The 16244-nt window shown below is 40.1% G+C and overlaps 1 protein-coding gene across 2 annotated transcripts in view; it reads right to left on the bottom strand.

Annotated features, from left to right (window-relative positions):
* LOC140499519 (galactoside alpha-(1,2)-fucosyltransferase 2-like) overlaps window positions 1-9908 on the bottom strand; it is a 21555-nt gene extending 11647 nt beyond the window's left edge. Inside the window, exons 1-2 of one of the 2 annotated variants that reach the window (XM_072601040.1) lie at window positions 9807-9908; window positions 9143-9220 (exon numbers count right to left, since the gene is read on the bottom strand). In XM_072601040.1, coding sequence (XP_072457141.1) covers window positions 9143-9152 — 10 coding nt within the window. In that variant the 5' untranslated portion in view covers window positions 9153-9220; window positions 9807-9908. Of the gene's footprint in view, window positions 1-5918; window positions 6013-9142; window positions 9784-9806 lie in introns of those variants that run through there. The other variant, XM_072601041.1, reaches the window with a different exon arrangement.
* Window positions 9909-16244: the final 6336 nt, after the last annotated feature.

Raw genomic sequence — 16244 nt, 5'->3', positions numbered from 1 at the left:
AATTGAGGAATGACTTGAATTCTTATAAATTTGATTCAGTTCACTGTATTTGAAAAATGAGGCTTTTACCAGAGAAACTTACTGTAAAAATTCCTCCCTCCTCCCCCAGTTTCCTGCTTTCCTTTTAATCTTGGCAGCTTTGGTTTTGTTTGTTCAAAACCTTTTTATTTTGATGTAATCAAAATTATCCATTTTATACTTTATAATGTGCTCTATCTCTTGTTTGGTAATAAATTTTCCCCTTATTCATAAATCTGACAGGTAAAATATTCTATGCTCCCTAATCTGCTTATGATACTACTCTTAATGTCTAAATTAAGTACTCATTTTGACCTTATCTAAGTGTGAGGGGCAGCTAGGTGGTGCAGTGGATAGAGCACCAGTGCAGGAGTCAGGAGGACCTGAGTTCAAATCTCACCTCACACACTTGACACTCACTAGCTGTATGACCTTGGGCAAGTCATTTAACCCCAATTGCCTCATCCTGGGTCATCTCCAGTCATCCTGAGGAATATCTGGTCACTGGATTCAGATGGCTCTGGAGGAGAAGTGAGGCTGGTGACCTGCACAGCCCTCCCTCACTCAAAACAAAGTTAAGTGCAAGTCATGTCATTATTTCTCTGATGGCATGGTCCTCTTTGGCAATGAAGGATGAACACACATCTAAGTGTGAGGTGTTTATCTATACCTAGTTTCTGCCAAACTGGTTTCTAGTTTTCCCGGCATTTTTTATCAAATAATGATTTCTTGTCTCCAAAACTTGGATCATTGGGCTTGTCAAACATTAGATTACGCTGGTCATTTACTCCTGAGTATTATGTACCTAATCTATTCCAGTGATCCACCCCTGCCAGTACTAGATTGTTTCAATGATTACCACTTTGTAATATAATTTGTGATCTGGTACCACTAAGCTGCATTCCTTTACATTTTTTTCATTGATTCCCTTGATATTTTTGACATTTTGTTTTTCCAGATAAATTTTGTTATTTTTTCTAGTTCTCTAAATTTTTTCTCTGGTAATTTGATTGGTATGGCACTGGATAAGTAGCTTACTTTAGATAGAATTTTCATTTTTATTATATTAGCTAGCCCTAGTGATGAGCAATTAATATTTCTCCAATTGTTTACATATGACTTTATTTGTTTGAAAAGTATCTTGTAATTGTGTTCATGTAGTTCCTGGGTTTTTCTTAGCAAGTAGACTCCTAAGCATTTTATATCGTCTTTTTCTATCTCTTTCTTCTTGTTTTTCTTCTTCTTCTTTCTTCTGTCTCTTTCTATCTCTTGAAATTGCTTTTTCTATCTCTTTCTTCTTGTTTTTCTTGGTAATACATATAAGTATGTGCATATATATATACATATATGTGCATATATATGGAAATGCTGAGGATTTATGTGGATTTATTTTATATCCTGAAACTGCTGAAGTTAATTATTTCAACTAGTTTTTTCAGTTGATTCTGTAGGATTCTCTAAGTATACCATCATATCAGCTACAAAGAATCATTTTGTTTTCTTGTTGCTTATTCTGATTCTTTTACCCCTAAATGCCCATTATTGTCACTATCATTCAATATTGTTCTAGAAATACTAGCTATGGCAATAAGACAAGAAAGCACTTTTTACAGCTATCTCATTTAATCCTTATAGCAATCCTGTGAGGTAGGTCATATTTTGATTCCCATTTTATGGTTGAGGAAACTGAAGCAAACAGAGTTTAAGTGACTTGCCCAGGATCACATAACTAGTAAATGTCTGAGGACAGATTTGAACTCAGGGCTTCCTGACTCCAGATTCAGGTACTCTATCCACTTGGCTACCCATTGCTTCCAAATAGCCCAGGCCCTTGAAGCCAAGTGCTTTATGAGTAGCAGTGCTCCCCAAACCATCAGATATGCTTTTAGCCCAGCCCTTGAACCTATTATTGAAGGTAAAAATCATTGCAGAAGAAGGGCTCCCGTTTTCAATCATCAGGAGCAAGAACTGCGGACCAAACTGCCACCAACAGGCAGATAAGGTCATGGCAACATGTCATTGGTCCTGAGACCAACCCAGTCCTCACAGATATCATCTCCTGTGGAGAAAGGCACACCCATCTCTATCAGCTATCAACTAATTGCCCTCTACATGGTAGGCAAGCCAGCTTAGGTGAAATGGCTATGCACCATCTGGGAAAGACAGGAATCAAGATGGACCAGGCAAGCTGCCACCACAGCAATGAATACTATCTCCCCTCAGTCCTGGTGGAGACATTCTAGGCCTCTGGACCCAAGAGCCATGAAGATAACAAGGCTTCCAGCACAGTACCCTCAGCAATCATCCTGGGAAGCAACACCCTATAGCTGCAACCTGGCAACTGCTCCTTCAGGTGCTATAGTCACAGCTACTCAAGATCCATCAAAGAAAGGTATTGTCGACAATGCTAAGCACTTTAGAGACAAGACTTTTCTTTGATGGGTCTTGAGTTCTCAGCATTGTTGACATCAGAAACTGATATGATATTATCAGTAGAAATGACATTAAAATAGAATAATTAACATCTGCTTTGCAACTGCACCCTAAGGACCATGGACCTTTCCATTTGGCTTGAAGTGGATCCCTTCCATATGTGAGTTACTTGAGACGATGGACAGTCTTACTTTTCTCTTTATATCCCTGGCACTTTGCATATACTTGTAGCTTAATAATAAATACTATGTCCAGGCCTAGTCTCTCTCTCTCTCTCTTATGTTCTACTGCTACATCATAAATTACATATTGAACATTTCCATTTTTATGTTCTATGGGCATCTCAAATTTAACTTATTCCCAAATAGTTCCAATCTTTTCCCTCCCTCAAACCTCCCCTCTTCCAAACTTTCCTGTTTGTGCGATCTTCCTTCTAGTCACTTGAGTTTGAAATCTTGTAGTCACACTCAACCTTTTATGCTTCCTCACCTCCACTATTCATTGAGCTGCCTCAAATCTTGTTGATTCTACCTGCACAAGATGTCCACACCCACAGCCTTCACCCTGGCTCAGGCATGGATCATCTGCATTATTATTGCTCAGTTGTTCCAGCTGTGTCCCACTCTTCATGACCCCATTTGGGGTCTTCCTGGCAGAGGTACTGGAGTAGTTTGTCATTTCCTTCTCCAGCTCATTTTACAGATGAGAAAACTGAGGCAAACAAGGTTAAGTGATTTGACCAGTGTCACACAGCTAATAAGTATCTAAGACTCAGATCTTCCTGACTCCAGGCTTGACACTCAGTGCACCACATAGCTCTTAGATTATTGCAGTAGCTAATTAATTAGTCTACCTGCCTCCGTCCATCTTCCACAGTTTCCAAGTGATCTTCCTAAGCACAGATCTGACTATGTTACTTTCCTGCTCCAAAAGTTTCGATAACTACCTGTTGCCTCTAGGATAAAATATTTTCCATCCTTCCTCCATTCCTCCCTCCCTCCCTCCTTTCCTTTCCTTTCTTTCTTTCTTTCTTTCTTTCTTTCTTTCTTTCTTTCTTTCTTTCTTTCTTTCTTTTTCTCTTTCTTTCTTTTTCCTTTCTTTCTTTCTTTCTTTCTTTCTTTCTTTCTTTCTTTCTTTCTTTCTTTCTTTCTTTCTTTCTTTCTTTCTTTGTTTTTCCTTCCTTCCTTCCTTCCTTCCTTCCTTCCTTCCCTCCCTCCTTCCCTTCCTCCTCTCCCTCTGTTCACACATGGAATCATACCCTTACCTGCAGGTGCTCTGCCCAAAGGAATATAAATTTTGATTGCTGAAACCTCACAAGATATCCTGGGGTTTATGAGCTAGATTTCTTTTTCTAAAGACCATGCCTTAAACCTAAATCACTCTAGCTCTCATTGATTGACTCACAATAGGTCCCAACCCACATCCCACTACATAGGGTTTGAATCAAATTTTCAAGAAAATCAGAAAAACTGAGGCAGAGGTGAGGAAGAAAAGCATTCTAGACAGGGAGAATACAGTCAGTACAAAGTACAAAGTGAGTGTTATATGTAAAGAATTGAAAGTAAGCTAGATCCCAGGCAGAGGTTCCCGAAGTGAGTGATACTGCCCCTTTGGGGGTGCTGGACTGATCTAGCGGAGCTGTAGTATCCTCTGGTGCACTTGGGGTGCTTTGAATGAAAATAAGGGGGCAGTGGATGCATTAGGTAAGAAGAGAGGATAAGAAAATTTTGAAAAACCATTTGTTCATGTTTCACCTGCTGTATAACAGAGTTAAAGTCATAGTGTTACATTATTTTCCAAATACACACACAAAATACAAGTTACAACTGATAAGTGTCAAATCCCCCAACAGGTCTTAACAAGCAAGTGTTGGCAGGCAAGTGTGTTGTGTATTGTCAGAAAGTTCAGCATGAATAAGTAGGAATATGTGCATGTAATGACTTGTTTGCAATATGATACTATATGTCTACATGATGCAATACTGTGTCATCAAAATTTTAGGACAGGAAAAATCCCACAAATTTACAATAAATTATTAAATTTAAGATGCATCATTTAGAAAAATACTTTATATTTTTTGGAACTGATGCAAATTTCAAGAAACACATTAAAGGGTTAAAGAAAGTAGATTGGGTGGTAGGGTGCTGAGTAACTTTTTCTAAAAAGGAAGTGGTAGGCTAAATAAGTTTGGGAACCTCTGTCCTAGAGAGTGTGTGGAAGGGAGTAATGTGTTAGAAGATGGGAAAGATAGAAAGGGGTCAGATCGTCAAGAACTTTAAATGTCAAACAGAAGAAATAATATTTGAGAAGTCACAGGGAGTTGGAGTTTACTGAGTAGAGGGGTGACAGGGTCAGAGCTATGTTTTAGGAAAATCACTTTGGCAATTATGTGGAGGATGGATTGGAGTGGGGAAAGACTTGTCACCTGGGGTTTTGTTACAATAAGTACAGATGAGAGGAAATGAGGTCTGAACTAGGGTTGTTGCTATTTAAGCGGAGAAAAATCAACATATCCAAGAGATGTAGAGAAAGGAATCGCAAGATCTGGCAACTGATTGGATAAGTGGAATGGGTAAAAGAGAGGATGACATTGAGGTTGTGAACACTGAGGGGATGGTTATAAGGAAGTTTGGAAAGGAATAGTTTTTCGGAGGGGAAGAGGAAGGTAAGTTCTGTGTTGAAAATGTTGAGAGTGGGAGGCCTATGGGATATCTAATTTGAAACACCCTATAAATAGCTGATGATAAAGAACTAGACCTCAGAAAAGAGATTGGCACTGGAAAAAAAGACCTAGGGATTCATTCTCCCAGGAAGATAGAACCTATGCACAGATAATTAAATACAAGGTTGTTTGAGGAAGGTGAGAGAGCTTGTATGATCCCTGACACTATGACAGGGGGAAGAAAGGAGAAAGCTCCTTAAAAGAGGAAAACTTTGAAGGAATCTAAGCATTTGGGGAAGGCTTTTCAGCCATGGGATTTGGCTTCAGATATGTGCCCTAGGTAAGGTAAGTCACTTAACCTTTCTAAAACTCCGTTTCCTCACGTCTAAAAAGGCGATAATATTTATAACTCTATAAGTTTCTGTGGATGAAATAGGATAATGTCCATGGAGCCTTTGGTAAACCTTAAAGCAATATATAGTCAGCTTTTGTTTTTGACTTTTGAGTTTTTGTTTGTTTTTTGACCTGGACTGATTTCACTGGAGTAGAGACCTTATCAAAGAAGAAAAATTTCTACCAAATTAGATCAATGTTCTGCAACATAAAAGAGTTATTGTTTTCCTTGTAGTTATTGGTCTTCTTATCATAGTATTGTAGTAACAAGATGTTGGAGTAATATTTCCTGTTCTGTTTCCTTATTTATTCTGGTAGAACCGTCACTGCTATGTCTCAATCCTCTGCTCCAAGGTTTTAAGAGGTGTGGGGTCAGGAGGGGAGGGGATAGGTAGGAGCTGTACAAGCCTACCTGCTTGGGATCTTTCTTCCCTAGATCTTTCAAGACTTTTCTTCCTGCTCTCAGTATCCCAGATTCATGGGAAGGGCTTTGAAGATTTAATCGGCTGCAAGATTGGGAAAGTAAGATGAGAGTATTAACGTTCATTATTGTGTTACCACCAAGCCCAATAACTTAGACCATCTCTGACATTTTCCTCCCCTCTTCCACCCATACCTACATCCAGGTCAGTTGTTCATTGTCCAGGTCAATTGTTCTGTAATGTTTACAGACTCTACCCTTTCTTATAACAGGATGATACATTTTAGAACTGAAAAGGACTATGAAGGTGCTATCCTCTCATTTTAAGGTGAAGAAATGAGGTCTAGAGAGGCAAAAATGGCAGAGCTGGCATTTAAATCCAAGACCTCTGATTCTCTTAACCCAGGGCCAAAGGATATGAGATAGATTTCAGGTAATCCATGAACTTGGATAGGAAAATAAATTTTTACATCTTTATTTTCACCAACCTCTAATTGAAATGCATAATTTCCTTCAATTATTTAAAAGCATTATTATGGGAAGGAAAAGGTCCATGGCCCACTGAAAAGGTTTAGAACTTGGACTCTAAACTAAGTCTTCTTTCCAGTTTATACACTAAGCCCCATCCCTTTTTGGTAATGCATTGATAGTGGGGAGAAGGGTGAAGGGGATTTGGGAGTTGGAGAAAATTGTGTGGTAGTAAAGAACCAGTTAGTGGTCTAGCTCTCTTTAGAATGCCCATAATTCCAAATACCTCTTCTGACGCAACTCATAAAAATGGCAATTTATTGAAGTATTTGGAGTTTATAATATAATGGGGTGGAATGGGGATCACTGGCCCTGGAATCAAAGAACCGAGATTCAAATCCTACATTTGATGATTACTACTTGTGAGACATTGGGGAAGCCATGTAAGCTCTCTATGTCTCATTTTCCTAAACTGTAAAATGAGGTCTACATAGTCTTTGAGGTCCCTTCCTGTTTGTGATCTCTGTCTGTCTGTCTGTCTTTCTCTCCCTTTGTGTGTCTGCGTGTCTATCTGTCTGTCCGTCTCTTTCTCTCTTTCCTCCTCACCTCCCTCTCTCTTGTCCCTCCTCCTTCCTTTATGCATTTGTATATGCACATGTATATATATATATATATAGCAGTGTGGTAGATTGGATACAAATCTGACCTCCAAACTAGAAGGACTTGCTGGCCATTGAGTTACCCAACTCCCAGAAGCAAATATACTCATTTTAACCTTTTATTATTTGGGGTCTCCATCTACCTTTCCATTATTATTTCTCTCCTTCGCTATTATTTTAAATATTATTTAATTATATTATAATATTTATTAAATATTATAATACTTAAAATGTTATTTATATAGCATAATATGTTTATATTATTTATTATATATTAAATATTATACTATTTAGAATATTATTTTAAATTTCTCTATTATTTCTTCCCTCTTAAATAAACTTTCTATTTCACTCAAACAAGTTTCCCATAAACTGTTTCCCATACATAATCAATCAATCGATCAATTAATAAACATTTATTAAGTGTTGACTACATATGTGCCAGGCACTATGCTAAATACCGGGTTTACAAAAAGAGGCAAAAGACAGTCCCTGCCCTAGAAGAGCTGACAATCTAATTGGGCAAACAGCATGCAAACACATACATGTAAACAACCTATATACTGGATACAGGGCAAAAAATGAGCAGAGGAAAGATACTAGAATTAAGAGAGGCTGGGAACAGCTTCCTGTAGAAGATGGTTTTTTAGTTGGAAAAGCAGTGAAATAGTAACGTCCATCTGCTTCCATGCAGTGGTGCTCCCTTTATGCCTTGAACTTTCCCTCAAATAATTCCCCCTTCCCAGCCTCCTTCAGGTGGCCTTTTCTGACTCCCTCTTCCACCTCTATCCCTCCCTTTAGCATCATAATATTTTCCCTCTTGAAATTACTTTGAATATATTTTGAATTTATACATGTTGTATCCCTGAACCCTAGTCTGTAAGTTCCCAAAGGCAGTGACTGGTTTTCTTTTTTTTTTGCCTGTTTCCCCAATGTCTACCTCGACTCCTTGAGCACAATAAATGTTTTTTGAATTGTACTGAAAGTAATTTGGTTTAAAAAAAAAAAAGGAAACTCAGCAAACATGTTCTGAAAATCTTGAGGAAGGAAAGATTTCTTTCCCCTGGGAGAAGGGTTAGGGAAGGTTTTGCAGTGAAGAATGTGACTTGAGTTGGGATCCTGAAGGAAGAGACTTTCAACTGGTGAAAAATAGGGAGAGCTGTGGGTAAGGAAAGGATAAGTAAATTGGGACCAGACTGTGAAGGAGCCTGGATGCCAGGGGACAGAATTTTAATGTTTTTCAATAGGTAGTAGGGAGCCTTGGGAAATCTTTGAGTACAGGAGTTGGTATGACTGTTAGGTAGATGAATTGGTTTTTTTTTTTTTGCATGCATTTTGTATGATTGAAGAAGGAGTAGACTGTACGTAAGAAAATCAGGTAAGAGATATATTTCTAATCATTCAGATGAGAAGAAAGGAAGGCTAATGTAAGTGTTGCAGGGAAAGCTACTTGGGATTTTAGAAGAAACAAAAAGGGCTTGGCAACTGATTGGATAAATGTGTGTATGTAGGGTGGAGTAGAAACAGGAGAAGTATGAAATCAAAGATGATTCATTTGATTTTCTGAACTGGGATCACAGTTGGTAACCTATTGTATAGTATGAGGTCTGTCAATATAATGTGAGGCCGCTGTGGAGGTTGGGTGAGGTGGAGGAAAGAATAAGAGGCAGTTTTGGAAATGTGAAGTTGAGGGGTTGGGAAATATTTGGAAATATGCAAGAATCAGTTTTATCCATCTCAATTAGACAAGATGGGAATGCTAGATTGTGAGTTCAGTTGTGGGACTCTCCACTAGGATTTCAAAATCAGTAGAGACTTTAGGGATTTTCTAATCTGAGGATAGTTAAACTTTTTTTATGCCATAGACCCCTTTGTTAGACTGGTGAAGCCTATGCACCCTTTCTTAGAATAAGGATTTTCATTACATAAAATAAAATAAAATAGATATGGTAGCTTCTATACAGTTGTCAACATATTAATAAAAGATTTTTTTTTAAATCACAGACCCCAGGTTAAGAACTCCAGATTTGATTCAACTCCCTTATTTTACAGAAGAGGAAACTTAACCCATGAGAGTGCTTGGCTTACCTAGGTTCATACAGGTAGTGAGTTGCAGACTGAAATTCAAGCCAACTCCAGCCCCAGTGTCTTCTCGTTTTCAAGATGCTGGACACAAAGTAGGGGCAAGATAAATATTTGTTGAATTAAACTGAATGTGAAAATTGAGAAGGTCCTTCAGAGTCATCTCATTTGGGCTCCTCCCAGGTCCTGCTGAGAGGTGGAGTGAAGAAGGGTAGGAATCCCAGAACAAGAAATACCAGTCCCAATATTGACACCATCTGGTCTCACCTTAAGTCACTAGATCCTAGAAACCTCAGTCTAGGAATGGTCCTGGGGGTTTGCCAAGGAGACCCAGACACCTGTATTCCTGGAGGAGGCATGCGCTGGTGCCTAGACTTCTGGGCTCCTGAAAGTACTTGCAGGCTTGGATGTTGAGATCTGGAGGCATTGATGCATGGGATCTATGAAGGCATAAGATACCTAGGTCCCTCAGGGGTGGGGGCTATGGACCTGGATGCCTGATGCATACTCAGGTACGACTCTGAGTCCCTGAGAGGATGGTGGTTGGGACATCAAAAGCCTGTAATCCCAGAATAGGGCACAACCACTGGGTCTCTATGGGGACTTACACCAGGGGTAATACCCCCATGGGGTAAAGGATGCAGGATCTCTGAGGAAACCCAAGGCTTACCTGGATGGCTGCTGTCAGAGGTGTGGAGCCTTGAGAGAGAGGAGTCTAGCCTCTAAGCTTCCTTTTCAAGTATAGAAAATCCAATTGCTAACACCAGTTGCTCAGAGGCCCCACCCCTTCATCTGTCCAACCCTTTTCCTCCACATACACACACATACATCCTGGGTAAAGTTGGCTAGATGCCTGTGTCTTGGGGAGGAAATAAGGGAACCCGTCCTTTATTCACTCCCTGATCTCCTACCCTCATTTTCAGGAAATTCCATCTTTGCATTCTACCTGAAACTCTATTCCCAAGGGGTTTTAGGACCCCAGCCCCTAGTCTTTTAGGATCCCAGATGTGGGTCGCAGTCCCAGTCCCAGTCATTATCTCAGGGAAGATAGGCATAGGGCTCAGAGGACTCAGGGATTATTATCGAGGAGGGAATTCCAGTGCACCATACTTCTTGACCTCACTGAATCAGGCCTATGGGGATGGAGAGGAAAACACCACACCCTGTACTTTTGAGAGATCATCCATGAGATAGTTACATGGAGATCTAAAGGGAAAGCAATAGGAGGGTATATGAAAGGAAAAAAGCCTAAGAATTTAATTCTATTTTTTTCATTATATAACTTTGAGGAGGGGAGTCCTTTTCTTTCCCCTGACCCCAGTTTCTCCTACATAAAACTGAAAAGAGATAGGGTGTTGGACTTCTAGATCTCTAAGATCTCTAGCTGACCTGATGTCTCCCTGACTTGAAAGTCATGCAGCACAGAGCAGGTCAGGTGTTTCCAGGGATTATCATGCAGAAGTCTCAGGTATGACTCTGGAAGTTTCCAGGGCCTAAGTCAAGTTAACACACTTAGGAACAGATATATATCTTTGTACTGATGCCAATTCAGTGTTCCAAAGCACTGGCCAAGTTCTTGGGTGCCTGATGCAACTCAGGCTTGGGACAACAAAAGAACCAGATGGGGATTTGGCTCCCATCTAGGGTTTTTCCCAAGTTCTGGGGAAAGAGAAGCACAGATTTAGAGATCTGAAAGGTACCTCAGTGGTGCTGTGGAGTGATCCATAAATGAACAGAAACTTAATATAACTGAGTAGTGGCAGTCTGGAGCCTTGGGCTGGAGTTCTAGAAACCCAGACTGTAGTCTTGGCTCTACCCTGTTATCCTTGTGTGACCCTGTATTCAGTCCTTTCTGAGCCTCAGTTTCCTCCTATGTACAATGGGTTGGTTGAACTAGATTTCTAAGGTCTCTTGAGATTACACAGTTTTAGACTAATTGGGTCTCCTTCTTGGGTCTTAATTTTCCACTTTGTACAATGTGCAGGCTCAATTGAATCTTTCTCTACCCATTTTCTGGTCATCAACCTAAAAAGAGCCACATCAGACCTGGAATTCCCATAGCCAAGCAATCCCCTACTACTTCTCACCATCTCCATGCCTAACTAACCTGAACCCAGTCATTTCAGTAAGGGCACTCCCCTCATTCCCTGCTTCCATTCTTGGCAAAAGTCATTCCCTATCTTTCTGCTTCTGCCTGACTGGGTCATCTTCTCATTCCTTTTCTCTCTATTTCTACCTACTTTTTGACACTGTTGACCACCACCTTCTTCTGGAAGCTCTCTATCCTCTTTTGGCTTCCATAACATTGCTCTCTCCTGCTTGTACTCCTGCCTGTATGATTGTTCTCCCCTGTTAGTCTCCTTTTCATGATTATGATTCATGTTCCACTTTATAACTAGGGGGATGCATGTCCCTCAAGGCTCTGGCCTGGGTCCCCCTCTTTTTGCTCTCTGTAACCTCTCTCTTGGTGATCTCATCAGCTTCCAGGGATTTAATTATCAGTCCCATGCAGTTCAGTAAAACCAGTTAAAATCTCTCTATTTACAATTCTACTTGCTTGCTGGTTGTCACCACCTAGATGTCTCACTGACATGTGTCTTGATTTGTTAGCTTTACTTATGTTTGTGATATTAAAAGTAAAACTGAACATATCTCCCTTTCCAGAATGATTTCTTTTTTTTTCTTTTTTAAATTTATTTATTTAACTTTTAACATTCATTTTAAGAAAATTTTGGGTTCCAAATTTTCTCCCCCCTTGTCCCCTCCCCCCACCCCAAAACACTGAGCATTCCAATTGCCCCCATCACCAATCTGCTCTCTCCTCTATCATCCCTCTCTGCCCTTGTCTCCATCCTCTCCTCTGTCCTGTAGGGCCAAATAATTTTCTATACCCCTTTACCTGTATTTCTTATTTCCTAGTGGCAAGAGTAGTACTCAACAGTTGTTCCTAAAACTTTGAGTTCCAACTTCTTTTCCTCCCTCCCTCCCCACCCCCTCCTTTTGGAAGGCAAGCAATTCAATATAGGCCAAATCTGTGTAGTTTTGCAAATGACTTCCATAATAGTCGTGTTGTATAAGACTAACTGTATTTCCCTCCATCCTATCCTGCCCCCAATTACTTCTGTTCTCTCTTTTGATCCTGTCCCTTCCCATGAGTGTCAACCTCAAATTGCTCCTTCCTCCCCATGCCCTCCCTTCTATCATCCCCCCCACCCTGCTTATCCCCTTATCCCCCACTTTCCTGTATTGTAAGATAGGTTTTCATACCAAAATGACTGTGCATTTTATTCCTTCCTTTAGTGGAATGTGATGAGAGTAAACTTCATGTTTTCCTCTCACCTCCCCTCTTTTTCCCTCCACTGAAAAGTCTTTTGCTTGCCTCTTTTATGAGAGATAATTTGCCCCATTCCGTTTCTCCTTCTCTTCCCAATATATTTCTTTCTCACACCTTAATTTCATTTTTTAAAGATATGATCCCATCCCATTCAATTCACTCTGTGCTCTTTGTCTGTGTGTGTGTGTATGTGTGTGTGTGTGTGTGTGTGTGTGTGTGTGTGTAATCCCATCAACTACCCAGATACTGAAAAGTTTCAAGAGTTACAAATATTGTCTTTCCATGTAGGAATGTAAATAGTTGAACTTTAGTAAGTCCTTTATGACTTCTCTTTGCTGTTTACCTTTTCATGCTTCTTTTGATTCTTGTGTTTGAAAGTCAAGTTTTCTTTTCAGCTCTGGTCTTTTCATCAAGAATGCTTGAAAGTTCTCTATTTCATTGAAAGACCATTTTTTCCCCTGAAGTATTATACTCAGTTTTGCTGAGTAGGTGATTCTTGGTTTTAGTTCTAGTTCCTTTGACTTCTGGAATATCATATTCCACACCCTTCGATCCCTTAATGTAGAAGCTGCTAGATCTTGTGTTATCCTGATTGTATTTCCACAATACTTCAATTGTTTCTTTCTAGCTGCTTGCAATATTTTCTCCCTGACCAGGGAACTCTGGAATTTGGCCACAATGTTCCTAGGAGTTTCTCTTTTTGGATCTCTTTCAGGAGGTGATTGGTGGTTTCTTTCAATATTTATTTTGCCCCCTGGTTCTAGAATCTCAGGGCAGTTTTCCTTGATAATTTCATGAAAGATGATGTCTAGGCTCTTTTTTTGATCAAGGCTTTCAGGTAGTCCCATAATTTTTAAATTCTCTGTCCTGGATCTCTTTTCCAGGTCATTTGTTTTTCCAATGAGATATTTCATATTATCTTCTATTTTTTCATTCATTTGGTTTTGTTTTGTGATTTCTTGGTTTCTCATAAAGTCATTAGCCTCCATCTGTTCCATTCTAACTTTTAAAGAATTATTTTCTTCAGTGAGCTTTTGAACCTCCTTTTCCATTTGGCTAATTCTGCTTTGGAAAGCATTCTTCTCCTCATTGGCTTTTTGAACCTCTTTTGCCAGTTGAGTTAGCCTATTTTTCAGGGTGTTATTTTCTGCAGCATTTTTTTGGGTCTCCTTTAGCAGGGTGTTTACTTGTTTTTCATGCTTTGCTTGCATGTCTCTCATTGCTCTTCCCAGTTTTTCCTCCACCTCTCTAACTTGATTTTCAAAATTCTTTTTGAGCTCTTCCATGGCCTGAGCCCATTGTGTGGGCTGGGATACAGAAGCCTTGACTTCTGTGTCTTTCTCTGATGGTAAGCATTGTTCTTCCTCATCAGAAAGGAAGGGAGGAAATACCTGTTCACCAAGAAAGTAACCTTCGGTAGTCTTATTTTTTTTCCCTTTTCTGGGCATTTTCCCAGCCAGTGACTTGACTTCTGAGCTTCCTCTTCACACTCACCTTGCCTCCAGAGCTGCCCAGCCAGCAATTGGGGTCTGAGATTCAAATGCTGCTTCCCAACCTCAGGGCTTTCGGTGGCGATGGGGCTGCTATTCAGTGTGAGATCAAGTTCAGGTGCTCTGGTGGGGGCAGGGCTGCTTCACAGGCTCAGTTCCCTCAGGGGGTTTATTCAGAGACCTTTAACAATGGATCTGGGCTCCTGCCTGCTTGGGGAGCCCTGGTCTGCTCCCACCTCCACTGCTGCCTCCTGAGGGGGCCTGAGTTATGGGGGCACCCCACTCCCCTCTTGACCTGCCAAAGAGACCCTCTCACTGACCCTTGTCACCTGTGGGTGGAGGGACCCACGTGGCCACTGGAGATTCCCTCCTTGAAGCTCGCTTGGATCTGCTCCTCTCAGTGCCATGCAGCCGAGGCAGGGCTGTGCTCGGCTCTTGGTCCCCAGGTCAAAGGACCTTTTGCGAGAGGTTTTCAGGCTCTCTAGAACAGAAATCTCCTCTGCTCCGTTGTTCTGTGGCTTTTGCTTCTCCAGAATTTGTTGGTAGTTCTTTTTTACAGATATTTTATGGGCTGTGGGTTCAGAGCTAGCGTATGTGCGTCTTTCTACTCCGCCATCTTGGCTCCGCCCCCCGGAATGATTTCTTATTACTTCATTGTACTCTGTGTTCTAGCCAAATTGTACTTCTTAATATTCTCACAACAGGACACTTCATTCTCTCTTTCTATCCCTTTGTATAGGCTGTTCTTCTTGTCTGGAACATTGTCCTTTCTCACATCCATTTCTTAGAATCCCTAGCTTCCTTCAAGGTTCAAATCAAAGCACAACTTTCTTTATGAATTCTATACCATTTAAGTTGTAAGCACTCCCCAACCCACCTTAAATTTTAGGTGTATATGTGTGTGTGTGTATATATATATATATATATATACACACACACACACACACATATATACACATGTGTGTGTATATGTATGTATATGATACATGTATATACACACATACATACACATATACACATGTGTCCATATAAATGCATGGATATATGTGTATATATGTTTGTGTGTGTATATGTATATATATGCGTGTGTGTGTGTTTATGTATTATGTATATAGAGAGTCCAGGGGCACTCGCAACTCATATAATGGGATCTGAGAGAAGGGTATCTACCCTGGGCTCAAGTGGGTTTATACCCACTTAGGACCACAATTTATGAACTCTGAACAATTCATTTGTTTTTAATAGTCAGTCAATGGACACAATTAGTTCAAAGCAAAAACATAATGAAATGGCACAGGAGAAGCAACAAAACATTTCTCCAATAAACCTCAGGCATAGTCTCTTACGAATACACATGCCATCACTAGGAAGGGTAGGCATATATAGGTAACACTTGTGGAGAGTAACACTGGCTGCTTTGATGTTCATCATACTCAAAACTTCATCTCTCCACTCCTATGGGCTGTTCTCCATGCCTGAAATGCTTTCCTTCCTCACCAGGTAAATCTTGTACATACATGATTATCTGCTCTTTGATTCTTCCATTACAATGTGAGATCCTTGAGGGCAGGAACTGTGTTTTTGTTTTTCTTTATATCCTCAACACTGAGCAGAGTGCCTTGAACACAGTCAATGCTTAATAATTGTGTGATGATGATGATGATGGTAATGACAACAGGCACATGTGTAAAGAACATGTGAAAACAGCTATAAGCAAAGCCTTGAAGAAAAAATTCAATTAGGCCCAAGTCAAACAAGAATTCCTGGAAGAGTTCAAGAAACACATGAGCGGTTGAGGAAAAATTGGGAAAAAATGAGTGATGCAAGAAAATTATGAAAAGAGAATTAACAACTTGATAAAAGAAGCACAAAGAGTACTGAGGAAATAACACCTTAAAAAACCCCACAGAATTGACCCAATGATAAATGAGGAACAGAAATTCACTGAAGAAAAGAACTTCTTAAAAGTAGAATTGGCCAAAGAGAAAATAAGATACAAAAGCTCACTGAAGAAAATAATTTATAAATTAGAGTTGGGCAAATGGAAGGTAAATGACTTCATGAGACATCAACACATAATACAAAGTCAAAAGAATGAAAAAATAGGAGAAAATGTGAAATATCTAATCAGAAAAACAAACAACCTTGAAAACAGATCAAGGAGAGATAATTTGAGAAATACTGGATTACCTGAAAGCCGAGAGAGAGAGAGAGGGGGGGGGAGGGGGGAGGGGAGGGGGAGGGAGAGGAAGAGGGAGAGGGTGTGCATATACATTATGTTTCA

Source organism: Notamacropus eugenii, chromosome 4 (genome assembly GCF_028372415.1).
Source record: "Notamacropus eugenii isolate mMacEug1 chromosome 4, mMacEug1.pri_v2, whole genome shotgun sequence".
Taxonomy (NCBI): domain Eukaryota; kingdom Metazoa; phylum Chordata; class Mammalia; order Diprotodontia; family Macropodidae; genus Notamacropus; species Notamacropus eugenii.
The sequence above is the reverse complement of the archived record's forward strand: the minus strand, read 5'-3'. Positions and strand labels throughout refer to the sequence as shown.